Consider the following 20,195-nt stretch of genomic DNA (forward strand, 5'->3'; position numbering starts at 1 on the left):
TGATTCCATTTTAAAATTGAAAAACTTGCATTTAACTTGGAAAATGATTTGATTTGATTTTTGTTTGATTTTTGATTTTTATTTCAGTGACCAAATGTCCCTCCCAACAGTGTCAATAATACAGTACACTCAAGTTTTCCTTAATTACTGACATCTAGTAATTAGCTATTAGCCCCAAAGTCTCATTTGAGCATGACTAAAACAGGGAATGTTGGGTTTATTTGGAAGTAAGTAGCTAAAAAGAAACTAATTTATCTTCCTTTTTAGGCAAAAATTTATTTAGACCCACTCATTGCACATATGGAATTTTCTCAAGTACGTATACCATCTATGAAAATGGCCCAGATCAAATGTAGCTGCAGAAGTTTTCTTTAAAACTCAGCGGATAAGTTAGTATTCAGGGTTTAAGTTAAGGGAAAGAAAAGCATCTCCTCTCTGTCCCATGCCCGGAAGCTCTGAGCCCCAGTGAAATGACCAATAGCAACACTTTGCCTGGATATTTGGCCCATGAGAAGCATCCTCTCGCCAACATTGTTCTTAGCACAAAATCCTATGTTGTATTAAAAAGGAAGACCACAGGGGCTCCCCTGGTGGCACTGCAGTTGGGAGTCCACCTGCCAATGCAGGGGACACGGGTTTGTGCCCCGGTCCGGGAAGATCCCACATGCCGCGGAGCGGCTTGGCCTGTGAGCCATGGCCGTTGAGTCTGCGCGTGGCGGGAGAGGCCACAACAGTGAGAGGCCTGCGTACCGCAAAAAAAAAAAAGGAAGACCACAAAGGCCTCAGTCTATTTACTTTTAGATTCACAATTCTATGAGTAAACATGAGTTGACATCTGAGTACACTGTAAATGGTTTGGGTTAATCTCCCGGCTCTTCATTCACCACGGACATTCATGGTTCTCATACAACCAGTGCCAATTTGAAGACACACAATGGGTTTGTGAAGTGTTGTTCACAGGCTTTATGTAACTGGGTTCAGTAGGTGTGCCATTCAATTTTTATGCCAGGTAAGCTGAGCTGTTTTGAAGCCAAGGGGTTCTGAGATCATGCCCTTAGGGTTTTTTATCACCACCAAGAAGGCAGCAGAAGTAGAACTCCAGCTCTAAAGGAAGGGGCTTTCCTAGGGCTTGGTGAAACCGTAGGCCAGTCACTGTGTGTGATAAAATTTTCTTGTTGTTTCATGGAAAGAATGTTATGCCCAGAGTATTGAGTCTCATCTGAAATAGAAACATGGGGCCCTAAAAGGAGATAATTTTAATACATTAAACAATCTCATTTGTTTTCACTGCTGATAAGAATTAATCCTGAATAACACTCATTCTATTTTTATTCTTAAGATTGAGTCTGATAAGATAAACACCAAGGTCCTACTGTACAGCACAGGGAACTATATTCATTATCTTCTAATCAACTATAGTGGAAGAGAATCTGAAAAAGAACATATCTATATACTGCATATATATGATATGCATATACATATATGTATGTATATAGCTGAATCACTGTGCTGTACACCTGAAACTAACACAACATTATAAATCAACTATACTTCAATTAAAAAAGAAAAGAGTAAGTAATGTCTGTCGCTAACAAAAGCACCTGACATTTTTTTGACCTTACTGAAGGCTAATCCTAGATCTGCTCACCTGTTAATGAAACTCCTTCCTCACTGACACAGGGTTTGGGAACCAGGGACATACAGCTTGCCAGACAAAGGACATTTTCTTTTCTTGACCTAGGAGCACAAACTCCATGCCTTCCATCCCTTAAAATTGTCTTGATATTTAATAATTATGGAAGCAATCATTTACTACAATAAATACACGAAAATGAATTAAGAGGAAGAAGGAATTAGCAAAGCTAGATTCTTAAGGGACGGCCAACAGCCTTACCTATGAGGGTGTGGAAGACAGCGGCTATAGCGCCAGCCACCACCATGCACAGGACAGCTTTGGTCCTGTCCCGCTTGCTGTTCACAAACACCAGGCCCACATTCTTGAAGTCACTCATGGGCCCCGTGAAGAACTTCATTAAGGAGTAGGCCAGCCCGTAGCTGGCCAGCATCTCCACTGCATCTTCCTTGACAGCTGCAATGCCCCGGTTCAAGGCCTGTGGAGGGAAGAAACCCACAAACAGCGTTAGGAACGGTGTCTTGGGGCTTCCGTGGTGGCGCAGTAGTTAAGAATCCGCCTGCCAATGCAGGGGACACGGGTTCCAGCCCTGGTCCGGGAAGATCCCACATGCCACGGAGCAGCTAAGCCCGTGTACCACAACTACTGAGCCTGCGCTCTAGAGCCCGCAAGCCACAACTACTGAGCCTGCGCTCTAGGGCCCGTGCTCCACGACAAGAGAAGCCACCACGATGAGAAGCCACTGCAGTGAGAAGCCCACGCACCATAACGAAGACCCAACACAGCCAAAATAAATAAATAAATAAGAAACGCTGTCTTATATCTCCTACAATAAAACTCAGCAGGTCATGTTTCCATAGGCACTCTAAGCAGCTTATAGGGCAGATCTCACTGTAATTTGATAAAGGTTATTAGTTTTCATTTTCGTCCACATTAGCTTCATTTTGAAATATCTTCCTGTGGGGGAGATAGCTGTCCACTGGGTTGAAAGTGATAGAAAAAAACCCAACAAGCATTTTATGTTAATATCAGAAAATAATTCGGAGACGTTCTGGTTAAAAGGTTAACATGTTAAATTTTATTTGTAGGCTGAACCTACATAATAGCAACAGGCATTCTGGAAATGGGTCAGCCACTTTATAGGGAGTAGGTGATGGTTTCCCTTTTCCTTTAAGGAAGGGGGGTGTGTGTGTGAAATGCTAGGTATCTGTTATGTATGTAACCTTCACAGCATAAAGTAAGTTCCATGCTACGAAAACAGGTATTGAAGGAAATTATTATACAATACAATGGATGCCATTCACTTGATCCTTACTGTATCTTAACTTGAAATAGATTCATGATCTCTGTGCAGACAAACAGGAAAAGAAAATCGTTAAACCAAATACACCGTTTTGAATAATAAGATGTGGTCATAGAATATTCTGTTTTAATCATCCTCCATGAGGGACCCTCTGAGGTACTGGTGACCTTGTCAGGATGGCATTTCCAAACTAACTTTCCCACCTAGTAGACAATAAAGGAGACTGGAGGTAGTGGGAATGGATGTCCAGGAAGAAGAACTTTATTTTAAAAATGTCCCCAGTACATCGCCTCTGTCTTTAGGCACAGGCAACTGACTGGGCAGGAGAGTCAGCTTTCTGTATAGTAATACACTTTTAATTAGTTAATTTATTTTTATTGAAGTATAGGTGATTTACAGTGTTGTGTTAGTTTCTGGTGTACAGCAAAGTGATTCAGTTGTACATATGTGTGTATATATATATATTTTTCAGATTCTTTTTCATTATAGGTTATTACAAGGTATTGAATATAGTTCCCTGTGCTATACAGTAGGACCTTGTTGGTTATCTATTTTATATATAGTGGTGTGTATCTACTAATCCCAAATGCCTTAGTTATCTCTCTTCCCCCTGCCTTTCCCCTTTGGTAACCATGTTTGTTTTCTAAGTCTGTGAGTCTGTTTCTGTTTTGTGAGTAAGTTCATTTGTGTTATTTTTTTAGATTCCACATAGAAGTGATATCATACGGTACTTGTCTTTCTCTGTCTTACTTCACTTGGTATGATCATCTCTAGGTCCACCCATGTTGCTGCAAATGGCATTATTTCATTCTTTTTTGTGAAGCCAAGCTAGCTGACACAGGGGTATAAAAGGTCACCTCCCCTGCCTCACTGTGGGACTGATCACTCTGGTACAATTCATGCTCCAGAGCTCCCCATGGGATCAGGTGGAAGCTAGTCTCCAGTGAAGACCACATCCTTGTTTAATTTTTCCCCACTGCCCACTGCTTCCCTCTCCCCTTCTCCGGAGAGCACACACTCAACAAATCACTTGCACAAGAATTTCCCAACGCAGGTTCTGCTTCCAGAATCCCCAGCTCAATACAACTTCTAATTACGTTTCTCTCAGACATAGAGAACAGTGTATGGTTTGTTCTTTTTCCTTCTCATCCTTCCCCAATCTATGACTGAAAACTGTTTACTTTTTATTGCTAAAATACGTGTTCGAACTTAAATGATAAAATTGTATATTAGCACAAGTTTTAAAACTATATAGGAGGGCCCCTAAATAACGTAGGATTAGTCTTTTTATATGTCTTGTTGGCAAAATTTTATTCTTTGCTAGAAAGACATTAGCTCTGGCTGGGGCATCAACGGCAATGTTTTCTATTTCCACCAACTGTTCCTTGATGAAGTCCTAAACCCAGAGCTGAGGCATGAGAGCAGAAAGAAGGGCACAGGGAAGAACAGCTCTGTCAGCAAGACTGGGTGTGAAAACTCCACTGAGCTCAACAATTATGGTAATTTGAGGAAAGAACACAGGGTTTAGAGACAGGCAGACTTGACTAGATCCGCTTCTACCACTTAACTACTGAGTGGCCTTGGCCATGGTACTTATTCTCGCTGAAATAATGGATCTTAGATTGTCTATAAGTAGTGTACAGGGCACCACCCATGACTGGCCTAGAAAAGGCACTTGAAAGCAAGGATTTATGTCTATGTTGTTTACCACTGTACACCTACCACCTTGCTACCTTATAAACACTCAAATATTTGTTGGATGAATGAATGAATTAGGTATTTTCTGCCAGGAATTTCAATGTTGATACTAATTTGTATGCACTTTAAGGAAATCACGTTTTGACTGTAAGATGAAGATGTTATTACTTGTAAGATTTACTATTGACTTAACATTTTTTATTGGCCAAATTAAATGTACATCGTGATGGGAAAACATATCCTGATTTCAAGAAGCATTCAAATGCAAGGAAAAAGAGCTTTAGAATTGAGGAGATATGCTATATTAATATTATTAGCCTTTTTATTATTTCCATTTTCAGTACTGCCCCCAATTTGTTCACTTCCTAATTTTATGATTTTCTTTTGATACCAGAAATATTAAGTTATTATGTAGTTGATCCTTCATTTCACGGAGTTTCCTTCCATAGTTTTGGACTCTGTCATTCTTACCCATCTTTAGCTAAGGTAATTTTGTCTAGTTTATAGTTTCATTTGTGCATTTAGCTTTTCACTCCTCCTGGAACTTATGCTGTGAGATATGGCTTAAAATTCATTTTCTCATAATAGTTTACTCCTTCAACACCAGTTTGAATAAAACACCCATTGCCCACTTATTTGTGATGTTTTCTTATCAGCCATTAGTTCTTATACTTCCTTCCATCCCTATTGTTTGCTTTACCTGTCTGTCTCAATTTGCTTACCCTGTTTTTCTTCATAGCATGTTCATTACTTGACATTATACTGTCTATTTACTTGTTATTTGTCTTCCTGTCTATCTTCTCCACTTGACTGTAAGCTCCAGGGCACAAAGAGAACTTTGTCTGGTTCACACCACATCTCCAGACCTAAACATGATAGGGGATCACATGATAGGTGAACGATAAGGATGAAAGAATGAAGTGAAATACACACGAACAGGATAAATATTTCCTGTGATGGGTACTGAAGAAATGAAATTAATGAGCTGGGGTTTCCTTGGAGGAGCTTATTCAGATGAACTAGACAAGGAAACCCCTTCAAAGAGGTGATATCTGAGCTGAGAGATGAAGAATGAACAGCTGTATAGAGTTGGAGGAAGGCACAGGCCTGCAGGAGGGCTTAGTGTTCTTAAGGAACAGAAAGGCGGCCAGTGAGAATAGAGGGGAATAGGTGAACTTGGAAGAGAAGACAATGCTGAGGTAATTCCAGGTCACAGCGGTGCTTTGCTCTAAGAGCAGTGGGAAGCCATCAAATGGTCCACGCAGAGGTGGGATAGAGGCTCCTGTTGGCTGCAGGGATGGACGTGGCCTGGAGAGGGACAGGCAGAGCAGGAAGCCAGGAGTTCTGGTAAGAGAAGGCGATGGCTTGGACTAGGGGACGTAGGGAAGACGGAGAGAAGTAGATTGACTTGAGAGCTTTTTGGAGGTAAAATAAATGGACCTGGTGATGGACTATGTGGTGGGTGTGAGGAAAAGGGAGAAATCAAAGCTGGCTGTTGACTTTTTTGGCTTGCGTCATTGGTCAAATGGTGTTGCTACTTACTGAGATGAAGGGACTGGGGGAGGGAAGGTTTGGGAGGAAAAGGCAAGACCTCCACTGAGGAGTCCCCTGCTGGGTGTGAGACACCCATGGCATTCCAAACACAGAAGTCAGGTAAGATAGTTGACTCAGTGAGCCTGGTGTCCAGGGGACATCTCGGCTGTGGATATTTGAAGGTCGTCAGCATACAGACAGCATTTAAAGGCAGGAGACTAAACGAGATTATCTAGACAAGGTATAGATAGAAGGGAGTCTGAGATTCAGCCCTGTAGCACCCTAGAAATAAACTTAAACATTAAGTATGTGGCAAGCCTTCCATGTTACCTGGGGGTTATAAGGATGCTGTAGTTCAGCATCCATCAGGTAGCTACTACTGTTCTGGCCACGTCACTCACAAACCCTGCTGCATCTCTAGCCAACACCAGGAAGAACAGCCACTGTGGCTGGGAAAGAGAAAGAGCTATGGCCTTGAAATTCAGCTAAGAAAGTGTCTGAGAAGTCTTTGGAATGAATTAGGCCTGGAGTCACAATTCTGTCCCAAGATTGTTGTAAGTACAGAGGTTCACCGGCTGTTCAGAGGCAAGTGTCTATCAGAGGCAAGTGTCTAAACATTCACGGGCTTTCCAGAGTAAAGACACTTTAAATTAGGGCCACATCTACCGAGACTCCAACCACTGTAAATATGAAGCTGACCTTCAAGCCCAGCCTGGTTCTGGTTCCAGATGGCATGGCACGGGGGCCTCGTCACACTCCAAATCAGCATTCTCTGTGCTGTGGGTAGTCGTCAATATGTAATGTCTGACTTACAAACTTATCTGGCTCCAGAAGGCTTTTCTTGGGTCCTACCTGCCTTAGCAAATCCCAGTATCTGCCAGGTTCATGGTGTTCTAATGCCTAATTTTTTCCCCCAGAAAGTCAGCAAAACTACAGGATATTAAAAAGTGAAACAACACAAAACCAAAAAACCACAGCCTCCAGGGAAATGGCTAACAAATCCCATGTGATCTCCCTGGTATGAACTGTCTTAGATCTTTAAACCCTAAAAGGGATTCTGACATTTTAAACTTGGGCTCTAGAGACCAGAAACATCTCTAACTGCCAACTGAGCGTCTTTAAACCAAGAGTCACCACCTCCGTCCTGCCAATCATTTCACGCCAATGTTAACAGCGAGTGTTCCTTAACAGCTGGGTGCTGGGTGGAGTGTTGTACCTGCTCCCCTCCCCCGGCCCCAGGAGCTGGAGCGGGACCAGAAGGTGATACCCTGTCCCGGAGGGCAGGTCTGGTGTCCAGGCAGCACCGTTGATCTCCTGTCCGGGAGATCTGTGAGGCTTTCTCTGCACCTCCCCCTCTAGCTACTCTAAACGCCATTAAACTCGTCACCCTCTTGACCGCCCCATCTTCTCCCTCCTGCTGCCTGTCCTTCCTCACTCTACCCCACATTTCATAGTCATCACCTTAACCTCACCCTTGTCAGTACCCACAACTCACTGTCCGCAAACCGCTGACCTTGGATTCATCTCATTATTTACCTATTCGACCCTTATCTAGATTTGCAGACTTCTACTTGGGCTTTGGGAGCGGCTGGAATCAAATGTACAACGCAGGGTGCTGCCACTACACACTCATTGTCTCCATCCTCAACCGGGCTGTTCACTGCTCAGTTATCGGTCCATCTTTCGCACCACTGCTCTCTGTATTCCTGGGCTGCCTCGTTCCCTCTTTCTCAGCCTCTTACTTTCTCACCTCTTACTTCATCTGCAATATGGAATCCATCAGGTAGAAACTAAATTTCTTGTTGCTTCTCTCCCTAAAACGATCCTCCACAAAACATATCTGCCCCAAACCCTTTTTCACCTCCTCTCTCTCGTTATGCTGGAAAGGCCAGTCTGAGCAGGGCGAGTCTAGGGCTATCTCCCTGGGTCTCTGCATTTCTGTCTCTCTGACCTTGGCAGGAGCCGCCATCTTCCTCTCCTGCTCGTCTGATCTTGGCTACTTGACGGGCTCTTTCCCATCCTCATTCTCACATGCTTAAGTCTCTTCCACGTGAAAAATAAACCTTCTCTGGCCTCCTCTCCTCCTCTTGTTCCCGCCCTCTTTCTCACCTCCCTTTCACAGATGACTTCTATAAAGTGGTACCTGTGCTCCTTATTCCCACTTTTGTTTTTCCCATCTACTCCTCCGCCTGTTAGAACAGCAGCTCCCGAAGTGCAGGAACCCCATCTGTGGCCCCAGAACCACAGCTCTAGCATGCTCTGGCCACATGACAGGAAGCCAGCGCATAATGCTGTGTTGAACGCACCCACTGGGTTCTGGCTTCTCTGTCCGCGGCCCTCACACATGCTCTTCCTGTTAAAGCAAACGGGCACTTGCTGTCGTCGTCTTTCTGACCCTGGGCGGATCTACCCTGTGGGCCGCTCCCTCTGTGAAACGCTGTTTCCTCCTTGGCTTCAGTGACGCTGAAGTTTCTAGGTTCTCCTCCTAGCTCTTCTGCTCCAGCTCTTTCTCCTTGATGCCTCCTCTTCCTTTGTCTCAAATATCGGTGTCCCCAGGGTTCTACCTGGGGCCCTCGCCTCCGCTCCCTCTCCTCTCTGGCTCAGCAATCCCTCCCCCTCCCACAGCTTCAATTATTCCCTGTCTGCTCAGGAGTCCCTGATCCATCTCTCCAGATTTCTCAGGCTTCTCTTAAGCTCCAGACCCACCCATCTCCATCTGAGTGCCCCTGTGGCACCTCACACTCCACGTTTCCAAAACTGGGTTCACCATCTACTAGGCTACCTGGGTTCCCACAGACCCAGCCTTCCTCTTGGGTTCCCTTTGAATGAATGCATCCCACCCAGAAGCCTGAGGATCTCCCTGGATCCCTCTCAGTCCTCATACGCACAGATTTCCTGGTCCCAAACATACTCGTTCCCTAGTCATTGTTTTTTTTGTTTGTTTTTTTAATAAATTTTATTTATTTATTTTTGGCTGTGTTGGGTCTTTGTTGCTGCGTGCGGGTTTCCTCTAGTTGCGGTGAGTGGGGGCTACTCTTCGTTGAGGTGCACAGGCTTCTCGTGGTGGCTTCTCTTGCTGTGGAGCACGGGCTCTAGAGCGCAGGCTCAGTAGTTGTGGCGCGCGGGCTTAGTTGCTCCGTGGCATGAGGGATCTTCCCTGACCAGGGCTCGAACCCGTGTCCCCTGCATTGGCAGGCAGATTCTTAACCACTGCGCCACCAGGGAAGTCCGCCTAGTCACTCTTAATCTGTCCAGTTCTCTCCAGCCCCACCACCATGCCTTGGGTCAGGTCACTCGTGGTCTTCTTGTCTCCAAGCCCTCCTTCCCTCCACACTACGGTCAGATCACAAAAATCCAAATTCCTACAAGGGTATCCGAGGTGCTTCAGGGCTGCATCCTGTTCACAGACCGTGGACCCCACAGATGTTGCTCTAAGTGTCTGCGACAGTGTCCGGCACACGGGTAGACGGCATCCAGTAAGTATTTGTTCAATGAGTGACCACTCACAGAGGCCACTCACGATCTGACCCTGCTTGTCTGTCTGGTCTCTACACTTGCCCTTGCGCTATGTTTTATGAGGCTTAAACTGTTTGTAGCTTTCTGGATACGCCATGCTCCCTTTCGGCTAAAGGTCTCTGCTCAAGCTCTTTTCTTTACATAGGATTGCCTCTACCCCTGTCCCCACTCCCACTCACCTGGTAAACTCATCATCAGTTCAGTTCCCAGGAATCACATTTCTGCGAAGCCGTCCCCTAGGCCTAGTCTCCTCTGTGCTCCCTGGCACCCTATACCCCGGGTCCCAGTGCTGCACTCATTGGGCTGTACTGTGGTTGCCTGGTTACCAGACTGCCCTTCTTGCCAGATTACTGTGAGGCAGGGTTTGGGCTTACTTGTCACCAGCTTTCCTGCATCTACTCAGCACAATGCCTGACACATAGTTAAGATTCAATATGTGAATGAAGAGATGTGTTAACTGACATCCAGCTGATTTATCTGGTCCTTCATAAAAATCTTCCAACTGCAGGTTTGGTTTTTCTGGGTAAATAAACTCATTTTTGATAGAATCTATATATTTAAAATATGCAAAGAGAGGGCAGTGACACTATACACCTTCCTGTACCTCTGATATTTTCTCATGGGATAGACAGGGATATCCACTGCTATTTCTACTATGTCACATGGGCACCCAGTAAGTACTGGATAAAGGTGACTCCTTAACTGCAGACACACAGACATAGATAGGATGCAACAGGGGGACACATGATTAGCCTCTTAAGTACAAAGCTTAAACAAAGATTTTTTCCGACTTTTTTTTTTCATGTCGTTTGGATGTCAACTGGCATACAGGACAAGCTGTTCCCCTATGAAGTCAAATCCTATAACAGAAGTCAGCTGCCGTGAAAAGAAAATCAGAAATTTAGATTCAAAGGAGAACCTTCTCGGAGAAGCTGAGAGAACCCTGCTGAGAGCTAAGTGTGCCGACAGGTAACCAGGGTGATAATCTCCAAATCTGAGAAGATGGGTGCCTGTAAGGGCAACAAGGCTTGGAGAGAGATGGCCACACAGTTCAGGAAGTGCCAAGGGCAGTTGGACTCGGATCTTGTAACTGACATTCATGGCCATACGGTAAAAAAATGATCACGTTGCTCATATAGAAATGGCTCTTCAAATTCTTCCACAAAAAAGGTGCTGAGTGGACAGAAACGAACATATCTACAAAACAGAAACAGACTCATAGACAGTAGAGAACAGACTTGTGGTTGCCAAGGGGGAGGGAGCATGGGGGAGGGATGGGCTCTGAGTTTGGGATTAATAGATGCAAACTATTACATACAGAATGGATAAGCAACAAGGTCCTACTGTGTAGCACAGGGAACTATATTCAATATCCTGAGATAAATCATAATGGAAAAGAAAATAAAAAAGAATGTATACATGTGTAGAACTGGTTCACTTTGCTGTACAGCAGAAATTAACACAGCATTGTAAATCAACTATACTTCAATTTAAAAAACCCATATTGCTGTCAGAAAAAGGTGTTGAGTTGGAAACTGGTATTGTTCCCTAAAATAGCAGTGAGATTATTATATGAAAGGCTGAAAGTCCCTTATTTTACTTTTAGTAAGATGAATACTTCCTTTACTTGCCTCATCCTGGATTAGGAAAACCAATGGGACACAGGGCTGGGTAATCTTCTGTCTTTGATAAAAGACCACTCCTCTGTCTACAGCTTCAACACTCCCGTTACACCTTCTAGGACATGAAGCACACTCAACCATTACTGTGGCAAAAGAATACAGTTTAAAAATCTTTCTCAAACCCAAGGTCCTCAGAAAATTTGCATTTGTGAAAGTGTGGGAAATTCAGAAGTACACGTGGAGGCAAAGCTACCTGTGGGAACAGCGTCTTCCAATGGCATAGCTAATCAGCAACGTTTGGATTTCAGTCCCTCAAAGAGACTGGGTTCCTATAATTTCCCACTGTTACTGTTCTGTTCGTTTGTATTTTAAAAAGTGGTTTGGGTTAAATTAGATCATTTGTCCCGGTAGTTTTCCAGCCATGTTTTATTTTCTCAAGGATCTATACACCCCTCTAAAGGACACACCTCACTCTGTCTAGCTGGAGCTCTGGCCAAGAACTTGACACCCACACATGAGGTTGTAGTTTACAGGGAGTGGCAGTAAAATGAAGCCTGGTCTCTTTGGTCGTCAGAGTCATTGCTCTGGGCAGTGCTATCCATATTTAGTGCTTCCTGGAAACTCAGAGACAACACAAGGCAAGTCCAAAATATACCACTGCTTTTCTATGTCACTTCTCACACCTGGACAGGAGTTTCTACAAAGAACAAACTACTGAACAGGTTCCACATTTGGCTAACTCAGTTTTCTCCTGTTGGTTTCTTCAATACTTCCGGGAAAACAAAAAGCATTTCACGCTTGATGTTTTAATCTAGAAATGTGTTAGTTCGTTCAAGGATATATTTTAGTGTCATAGGTCCCTCCTCAGATCCTCTTGACCTTTCATTTAAACATGAAGCTTATATACCTAAATTTAACTTTAATTCAAGACGGTAGGAGGCTTGACAAGGAAGAAATATTACTATGAAAATTCTAGTGTACTTTTAAAAAACCAAAGCTTCCCACGTCATTTAAGATTCCTTACTTATTTCTCACCTTGATCTCATATCTTTACTGTTGTGAAAATCTCCATTTCCTACTAATTTTTTAATACTTATAAGGTTATATGGTCCCCAAATGATGCTATCTCTTGGTTAATATCTTAAGACTATGTCTATTCCACTGTAGAATCGAGTTTAAAATGCTTCTTTATTAACAGAACAAAACTAAACAGCTCACACAACAACTCCATAAACAACAGTCTGGAATAGATCGACTCTGGGATCGAGGGAGTTTTTTTACTAACTTTCTATCCTTTCTCTCTGCCTACGTACTTACGCACCCTGCTTACGTACATACTCTCTCCATGATTAGGAGTAGATTCTTTTTCTTGATTTCTCTAGCACCTTAAATTTGGCTGTAGATCTCTGAGCAAGCAGCTCCGAGGCTCTGTTCCTTTTTCTGACTCAACTGCAACATTCTGAAATGTCATCTATGAACTTCTATTGACATCTACAAATGCATTTATTCTACGAGAAGAAGAAGCAAATGCCTATTTGCATTTGGAGCTTATGAAACCCAATGACCACCATAATAATGACGATGAAACCATCTCGGCTAACATTTCCTGAGCGCTAGCTCTCTGACGGACACTGTTCTGAGATCTTTACGTCTCCCGACCACTCTGTGAGGGACGTACGATTATTTCCCAGCTTACTGGTGAGAACACTGGTACGCGGAGAGGCTAAGCCACTTGTCCAGGGTGACACAGACCTGGGAGAAGAATCCAGAACTTCTTGACCTCTGGGCTTGAGATCCTAACCATCACTCTATTATCCTGAACCAAGCCCTCTTTCCACTTTGAATTAGATATCGCAGTTGGGGCCAAATGCTTACTTTAAACAGAGAGGATTAGCCGAGCAGAGCAAAGAGAACTTTTGGATAAAGATGGATTTTTATGGAAAATTCCAAAGACCCTGAAGCAAAGATTATTTTTGAAACTATAGTGTGTAGCAAGCACTACAAGCGTAAATGTGGAGGATGAACAGAGTGAGGCTGAAGTCATCATATATCTGAGCCACGCCAAGAAAATGAGGATAAGAGAAATCAGGTCACTAATGCTCTGGCATCAGCACCACACAGCATGGCGAAGGTACAGACGGAACCTGGGAACACAGCACCACGTGGGCTGTCTTCCCAAGCTCATGCACCAGTCCCCCATCACTAGCGTGGTAGAAATGCTAAGAGGCTCTCCACGGCGGCCTTCTGGAGACGTGGACAAGAGTGTTTATGAGCTTCTTTTCTACCTGGGATAATGCACCATCCTAGTATCTTTAACTTGTGCAAAATTTTTACTTGCTTCTCAACTGTGGGATTCATTTATTTCTGCTTGAGGTTCAGCTATGACTCACTGCTGGTATTTATATAACCGGGCACATGTCAAGTTTTGTGAAAGATTTCTAAGGGCCTGGGGCGTTTGATCTGATTGTTTTTAGGAGGCTAGTGAGAGTCAAAATTAGTCATTAAACAGGTTAGTCCATCCAGCCCATGGATGTTACAAACCAGTGTTGCACACACACGTGCACACATGCACAGACACGTACACATGCTGAGAGAGGAACCCCGACAAAATTCAAATGGACCATATTTAATGTGACAAAGCTGTCTTCAGTGGTTGCTTTGCTGTGTGCAAGTAGGTTTGTCATGGCCTCCCCATGACGCCATTGCTATTATTGGCCTAAATTACTGATCCGACTTATGAGATTCTAGGTAAAGTAAAATCATCTCACTGAATAAACTGTTTAGAACACAAAACAAGAAAGGACAAAGAATGTCACTGCAGCACAAGCAAATCGGGAAAGTCCAATGGTGTCAATAGTCGTAGCAAGGATTTAAGAATTATATATCCTGAACTTACTTTGTCTTTACAACTATAACCATGCTTTGTGCCAAATATTTTTCACCAAGAAAAGTGATATGATCAAGGAATAAGCTACAGAACAGTGCGGGTAAAATTGAAGTGCTCTGAAAATTTCTAGACTAAAGAGAGAATGAATACATTTTTGTCACTTACTATTTCATGTACGTAATAATGAGCTGGTAAACACACATGCTGAACTTCATTCTGTAAATCCAGATTTACTGTAATTCAGATTTTGGATCTCTGAAAATCAGAGTAGCCTGAAGTGCTGTCTTGCTCTAGCCCTTTGGCCTACGTGAACGAGGGGACGCAGGTGACCCAGTGAAAGGAGACATCTGCGCCCCTGTCCACTTGGCCCCTGGAGCCCCAAAGGATGCTGCAGCCATAGAAGCATACTTGTTGAGGGTGTAAATAATTCATTCAAGGAATCTGATTTATGGATCACATGAAGGACACCAACCTCTTCCATATGCAGTATGGCCGAGTTTTGAACGTACCTTCACACGTTATCTTATTGGCTGTATCTAACAGTGCTTCAACAACAGGGTAGGTATTGAAAATTCCTGTTTTTTTTAAAATTTTCTTTACATCTTTATTGGAGTATAATTGCTTTACAATGGTGTGTTAGCTTCTGCTTTATAACTAAGCGAATCAGCTATACATATATCCCCATATCCCCTCCCTCTTGCGTCTCCATCCCACCCTCCCTATCCCACCCCTCTAGGTGGTCACAAAGCACCAAGCTGATCTCCCTGTGCTATGCGGCTGCTTCCCACTAGCTATCTGTTTTACATTTGGTAGTGTATATATGTCCATGCCACTCTCTTGCTTTGTCACAGCTTACCCTTACCCCCGCCCCGTGTCCTCAAGTCCATTCTCTAGTAGGTCTGCGTCTTATTCCTGTCTTACCCCTAGGTTCTTCATGACATTTTTTTCCTTAAATTCCACATATATGTATTAGCACACGGTATTTGTCTTTCTCTTTCTGACTTACTTCACTCTGTATGACAGACTCTAGGTCCATCCACCTCACTACTAATAACTCAATTTTGTTTCTTTTTATGGCTAATATTCCATTGTATATATGTGCCTCATCTTCTTTATCCAAAAATTCCCGTTTTGTAAAAAAGGAAACAAGGTTCAAAGAGACTCCCTGACTTGCCCAAGGCTTTTGGTTAATATATGGTATAGCCCAAACCGGAAGGCTGGGAGACCGTTAGTCCGATGCTCTTCCCTCCTTCAACACTAGACTGAAGACGGTGGGTGAAGGGGTGGCGTTGGGATGAACATCCCCCCACTGTCAACAAGGCAGGGGGAGGGGAGTGCATGTCCTCACACAGAAATGTCCTTACCCATCCAGACGGTTATTATTAGAGATAATTATTACTAAAGGAAATTGTTACTTTTACCTGATGGCAATGTAGTTTGGGAAATTGGAGAGCCCTTATAAGGAAGGTAGGATAGGCTGAGTTAAAACTTCCTTGAGGTCTTTCCCTTTGAGAGGAGCCAAGGGCAGGCTCCTGGCTTTGAGTGATGATGCCGTTGGTGGCAGAGCGTGGTCTGGTCAGCCTCGACCCTGCAGTCTGGGCAAAGAGGTCCTACAGGATGAGCAGTGGGGAATGCTCCTTGGACCCAAGCTTCCCGTGACCACCCGAGAAGGGCGTCTGTTAAAGCAGTACAGCTCCATTCAAGGCCCCAGTGATTCCAGACGGTAGGGTGGTGTCCCGGCTGACAGTGCGACAGGAGCTCGGGCACAACCTGGGTCCAGACAGGCCTACTGGTCACACTCAGTGCTCCTTCTGTGACTCCAGGATATGGTCGACAGCTAATGTATCTCTCCTGGTACAAAATAAGAACGCACAGTGAAGCTTCCCCCGAATACCCACTGCCCACATGGGGTTATTTAAGCCTTTCCAAGTCCTGTGACATTCCCACAGACTCGAGACCCCACAGGAAAAACGACTGATGCGTAGGACCAGCCCTACGTCTCACCAGTTGACACTGACATTGTTTTAAAGCATCATTTAAGAAAATGTTAATATAAATGGACAGGAGGAGCGCGCCCTAGTAAAACTCCTCATCATGTGTTTGTTATTTAAGAGTAATGTGTTGAGGAAACAAGGAAAAGCCAATTTGTCTTTGTTTCTGATGGCACAGTCTGTCTTATGAGACTAATAAACTGCCTCACTCCCATTATAAAAGAGCGATAACTACACAACCCTTGGGAATGAATTCAACAAGGAGTACGGTTCTTAAATAAAGAAAACCATAGAATTTTCTTGAAGTTCATAAGACGGAAAGAAAAAGACAAGCTATGTTCCTTGATGAGAAGACAGTGTTACGAATATAACAGAAATCTTTCTGAATTCACCTGTAAGTTTAATGGAGCTTCAGTAAAAATTCCAGCAACTCGGGTGTTCATTTGCACCTGGGTAAAATGATGTTCCACCTTGTATGGGAGGATAACCAAGAAACCATGATAAAGAAGTCTAGTGACGGGGAGCTTCGTTCACCAGGTAGTAAAGTCCCCAAGAACAGGCGACTCACAGAAGGAAAAGTACCAATGAAACGTAGGCACCTGAAACGATGCTCTACTCTGAGAGTAAAGCAGTTAGGGAAGTAAAAATGGAAACAAGACTGCCATCAGATTAAACACGAAAACGACGGATAAAATCCAGGGCTGGTGAAGATACGGCAGAAAAGGAAATTTCATACAGTATTGGCTGGAGTGAACGGTTATAGTCTTGTGGCAAAGGAATATGTCAAAAAGTATTAAAATTTAAAGTGTACTAACTCCTTGATCCAGCAATGCCCCTTTAGAATCTATCCAAACAAAATAAAGCCCTAATACGTGATGCCACCCATACAAAGGCATTCATTAAAGCATTCTTTGTAATAGCAGACAGTTGACAACAATCTGTCTGCCAACATGGGAAAGGCTAAGTAATTACGGTTATTATTTGGTGCCTGCACGGTCCATGCACATAGGGGCATGCTGACCAGCAATCACAGCGCATGAGGTGCAACTAAACGTATCCAACTAGAAAGAAGCCCGTGACACAGTGCTAAGTAGAAGAAGGTTGTACTGTAAGCAATACAGTATATTCTCACTCCATTAAAAAAATTAAAAAGACACTCAAAATGTGTAAGTATATGGGTGTGAGCAGAGAGAAGGTTGGAGAGTGACATATACCACACTCTTAATACTGGTTATTTTAGGAGAGGTGGGATGAAGGGGGGCAGGAAGAGGAAAATTCGCAACTTTACACTCATATCTGTATGGTTTTACTTATGACAAAGAACACGTTACTTTCAGAGTTTAAAACAACAACAAAGAATACACACAAAATAGATGAAATGTCTAATTCTTAGGGGCAAAGCCAGAGGGCCACCCCACAAAGCAAAGGGTGATAGGTTATTGGCGTGCTTTTTGTGATCACCTGGCATGATGCCTCTTAAAAGGAATCCTCCATTCATCTCGCTTGAAAAACGTCCTGATTTCTGACAGTTTAAACACAAGGCTAAATTCTAGAAGCCGTGTGCTGTCCAAAAGAAAGGTGCAAGTCTTCAAAACCTAGACCTCTGAGCATGAGAAAAGAGGAACCTTCTCTTGTTTAACTCACCCTCCTGCTGCCACTTGTTTAAGCCCTTTGTTACCTACCTCTGCCTTTGGTGACTTTAACACCTAAGTCATGATATACTTACGAATAAGTAACACAACAATTATAACACAGTCTGACTACAGCAGAAGGGCGTTTAATCTAGTCTGCAGGGGCAGAGAAGGCTTCTTGGAGTTCTGTGAACTTAACGGGGCTATCAGTGCTCGCCTTGGGAAGACTCCAACCTCTGAATTTCTTTGCTGTGCTAGCTCTTAATCCTAGCTGAAATGCCAGCATCTGCCCATCCTCTGAGCTTGAAGTTAAGCCTTTCTTTCCCCAGGAACCCCTCTCTAACCAGTTTCAGCCACATGATCGCTCCTGTCATGGGAATTACTGTCATCGTTTCTTTATTCGTGGAACAATTTCATTCATTCATATATACTTAATGAGTATAGAAGATATGCCTGGAACTGTGCCCTTTATTGACCAATAAACATGACACGATGGTCAGACTGTTAACCTTTTATGGGCACCATGTCACGCGCACTGATCAACAGAGAGCACAGGGCCAGGCAAACATGCTGTACTCGTTAAGTGATTTTGAATATTTCTTTATATTCGCCACAAACCTTAGAATTAAGGGCTTGTATGAATCGTTAATTAGTGAAAGACTGTCCTGAGGATTAGGGCAGTTTTGTATGACAAGGAGGAGGACAGACTCAAAGAGCTGAAGATGGAAAAAGCAGTGGGGAGGGGGCAACACAAAGGCTGAGAGAGTACACATAGAAGGATTACTGCTACAACCAGTGCTAAGACATGAACACAGCGGTCCAGCTGTAAAAGCAGTATAGATAGTATGATAATTCTAACTGCTCAGAATGAGTGGAAAAGGGAACTTTAGAACGCAGGTGTATGGAATGAGCCCTACATAGCTGTGCAAAAGGAAATGTATAAGAAAAGGTCTACTCTTTGGGTACAACTACATCTAAACTCATTTGGCATTACATATAACAGCATTTACAGAAGAATTTAAGAATCATTCCAACCTCAGTGTTAGAATTGTTTTACCCAGTCTCACTCATGAGCTTCCTTGTGGCTTAAATGCATGTTGTTGAAACCAACTTTAACATCCCCACTATACATTTAGGTCCACTTCAATTACTCTAAACTCGTGTGTCCCAGAGTGTTGGTGGCAAAAACGCTAAGCTCCTTTGCTAGATATTCTTTGAAGTCCTCAGGATTTTGGCTTGATAACCTCTCCTTAACACTTAGGAATAAAGCAAAGTAAACTTTTCTTCCTGTTGCACTGACAGTAAAAGGGAATTTCCCAAGGCTGTCTGTTAAGTTTCTAAATGGTAAAGTGCAGATTTTTTTTAATGGCACGTTAAGGAGAAGACCAATGGTAATTCTGGATTTTGAGTAGTAAATAGATTTTCTCATTGCATAAAATAACTCTGACAGTAGATCTGAATCTGTGCTAAAGAAAGCTTTATAATCCCTTTCAGTTGCTCGATATAGAATATGATGCTTCCTCACAAGTTAAAATGCGTTAAGATTTCTCCCTTGGTGTTACTAAAAGACCGTTTCTACATGAAATGAAAGCAAGCTCTTTCTCTATACTTACTTCTACGTGAAGATGAAAGGACACTAAACAGATAAAAGATGACATAAACTATTATATCACCTCATTTCTAATGCACATATGAAAGTAAGACTAGTCCCACATGACCATACCACATGTTTTCTTGACTGATGCAAAAATTGAAGAATTCAAAGAGAAAAACACTGATCAGGGAAAAACAGGAAGTTCCAACTTTGAAAAACACTCAATCCACCTTCCCTGCAAACCACAAAAAGATTAGGCAAACCAAGTATTTGTTGACATTGGCTGTAAATCTTGAAAGGGAACAGAACCTTAAAATATACCTGGAGTGAGACTCAAATCCCATTTTCACTGGTTCTTTTTCTTTCTTTTTGGAAAATGTATTTTAAGGGAACTGCTAGGTATAAATCTAAACTTACATATTCATCCCTGTAGAGATCACCAGCTTTGTATGAAGCGCTGACTGTTTTCAAGTGCTCCTAAATGTGTACAGGTGTCTGTGCTGGCCATCTTCTCATGAGCTTGTCACAGCTCATTTAATCCTTCTGAAAACCCAGCAAGGTAGGGAGTCTTAGTTCTTGTGAGAGATGGAGGGGCTGACACTCAGGGAAAAATAATTTACCCAAAGTCAGAAAGCTATTAGTGGCAGAACTGGGACTTTGGCCTCTAAACCCAGCAGAGTAAGCTGGGGAGCATGTGGCCCATCAGGTCAGATCTGAGTTTCCCCCATACTAGCTGTGTTCTCTTGGGCACACAACCTTACTTCTCTGAGATGCAGTATGCTTAGGA

At 43.2% G+C, this 20,195-nt stretch overlaps 1 protein-coding gene across 1 annotated transcript in view; it reads right to left on the minus strand.

Moving 5' to 3' along the window:
• The window catches only part of ANKH (ANKH inorganic pyrophosphate transport regulator), a 146,360-nt gene that overhangs the window by 66,424 nt on the left and 59,741 nt on the right, over nucleotides 1-20,195 (minus strand). The window contains exon 2 of the mRNA XM_030856587.3: nucleotides 1,895-2,111. Coding sequence (XP_030712447.1) covers nucleotides 1,895-2,111 — 217 coding nt within the window. The remainder of the gene's footprint in view (nucleotides 1-1,894; nucleotides 2,112-20,195) is intronic.

The sequence above is a fragment of the Globicephala melas genome, chromosome 3, assembly GCF_963455315.2.
Source record: "Globicephala melas chromosome 3, mGloMel1.2, whole genome shotgun sequence".
Lineage (NCBI taxonomy): Eukaryota > Metazoa > Chordata > Mammalia > Artiodactyla > Delphinidae > Globicephala > Globicephala melas.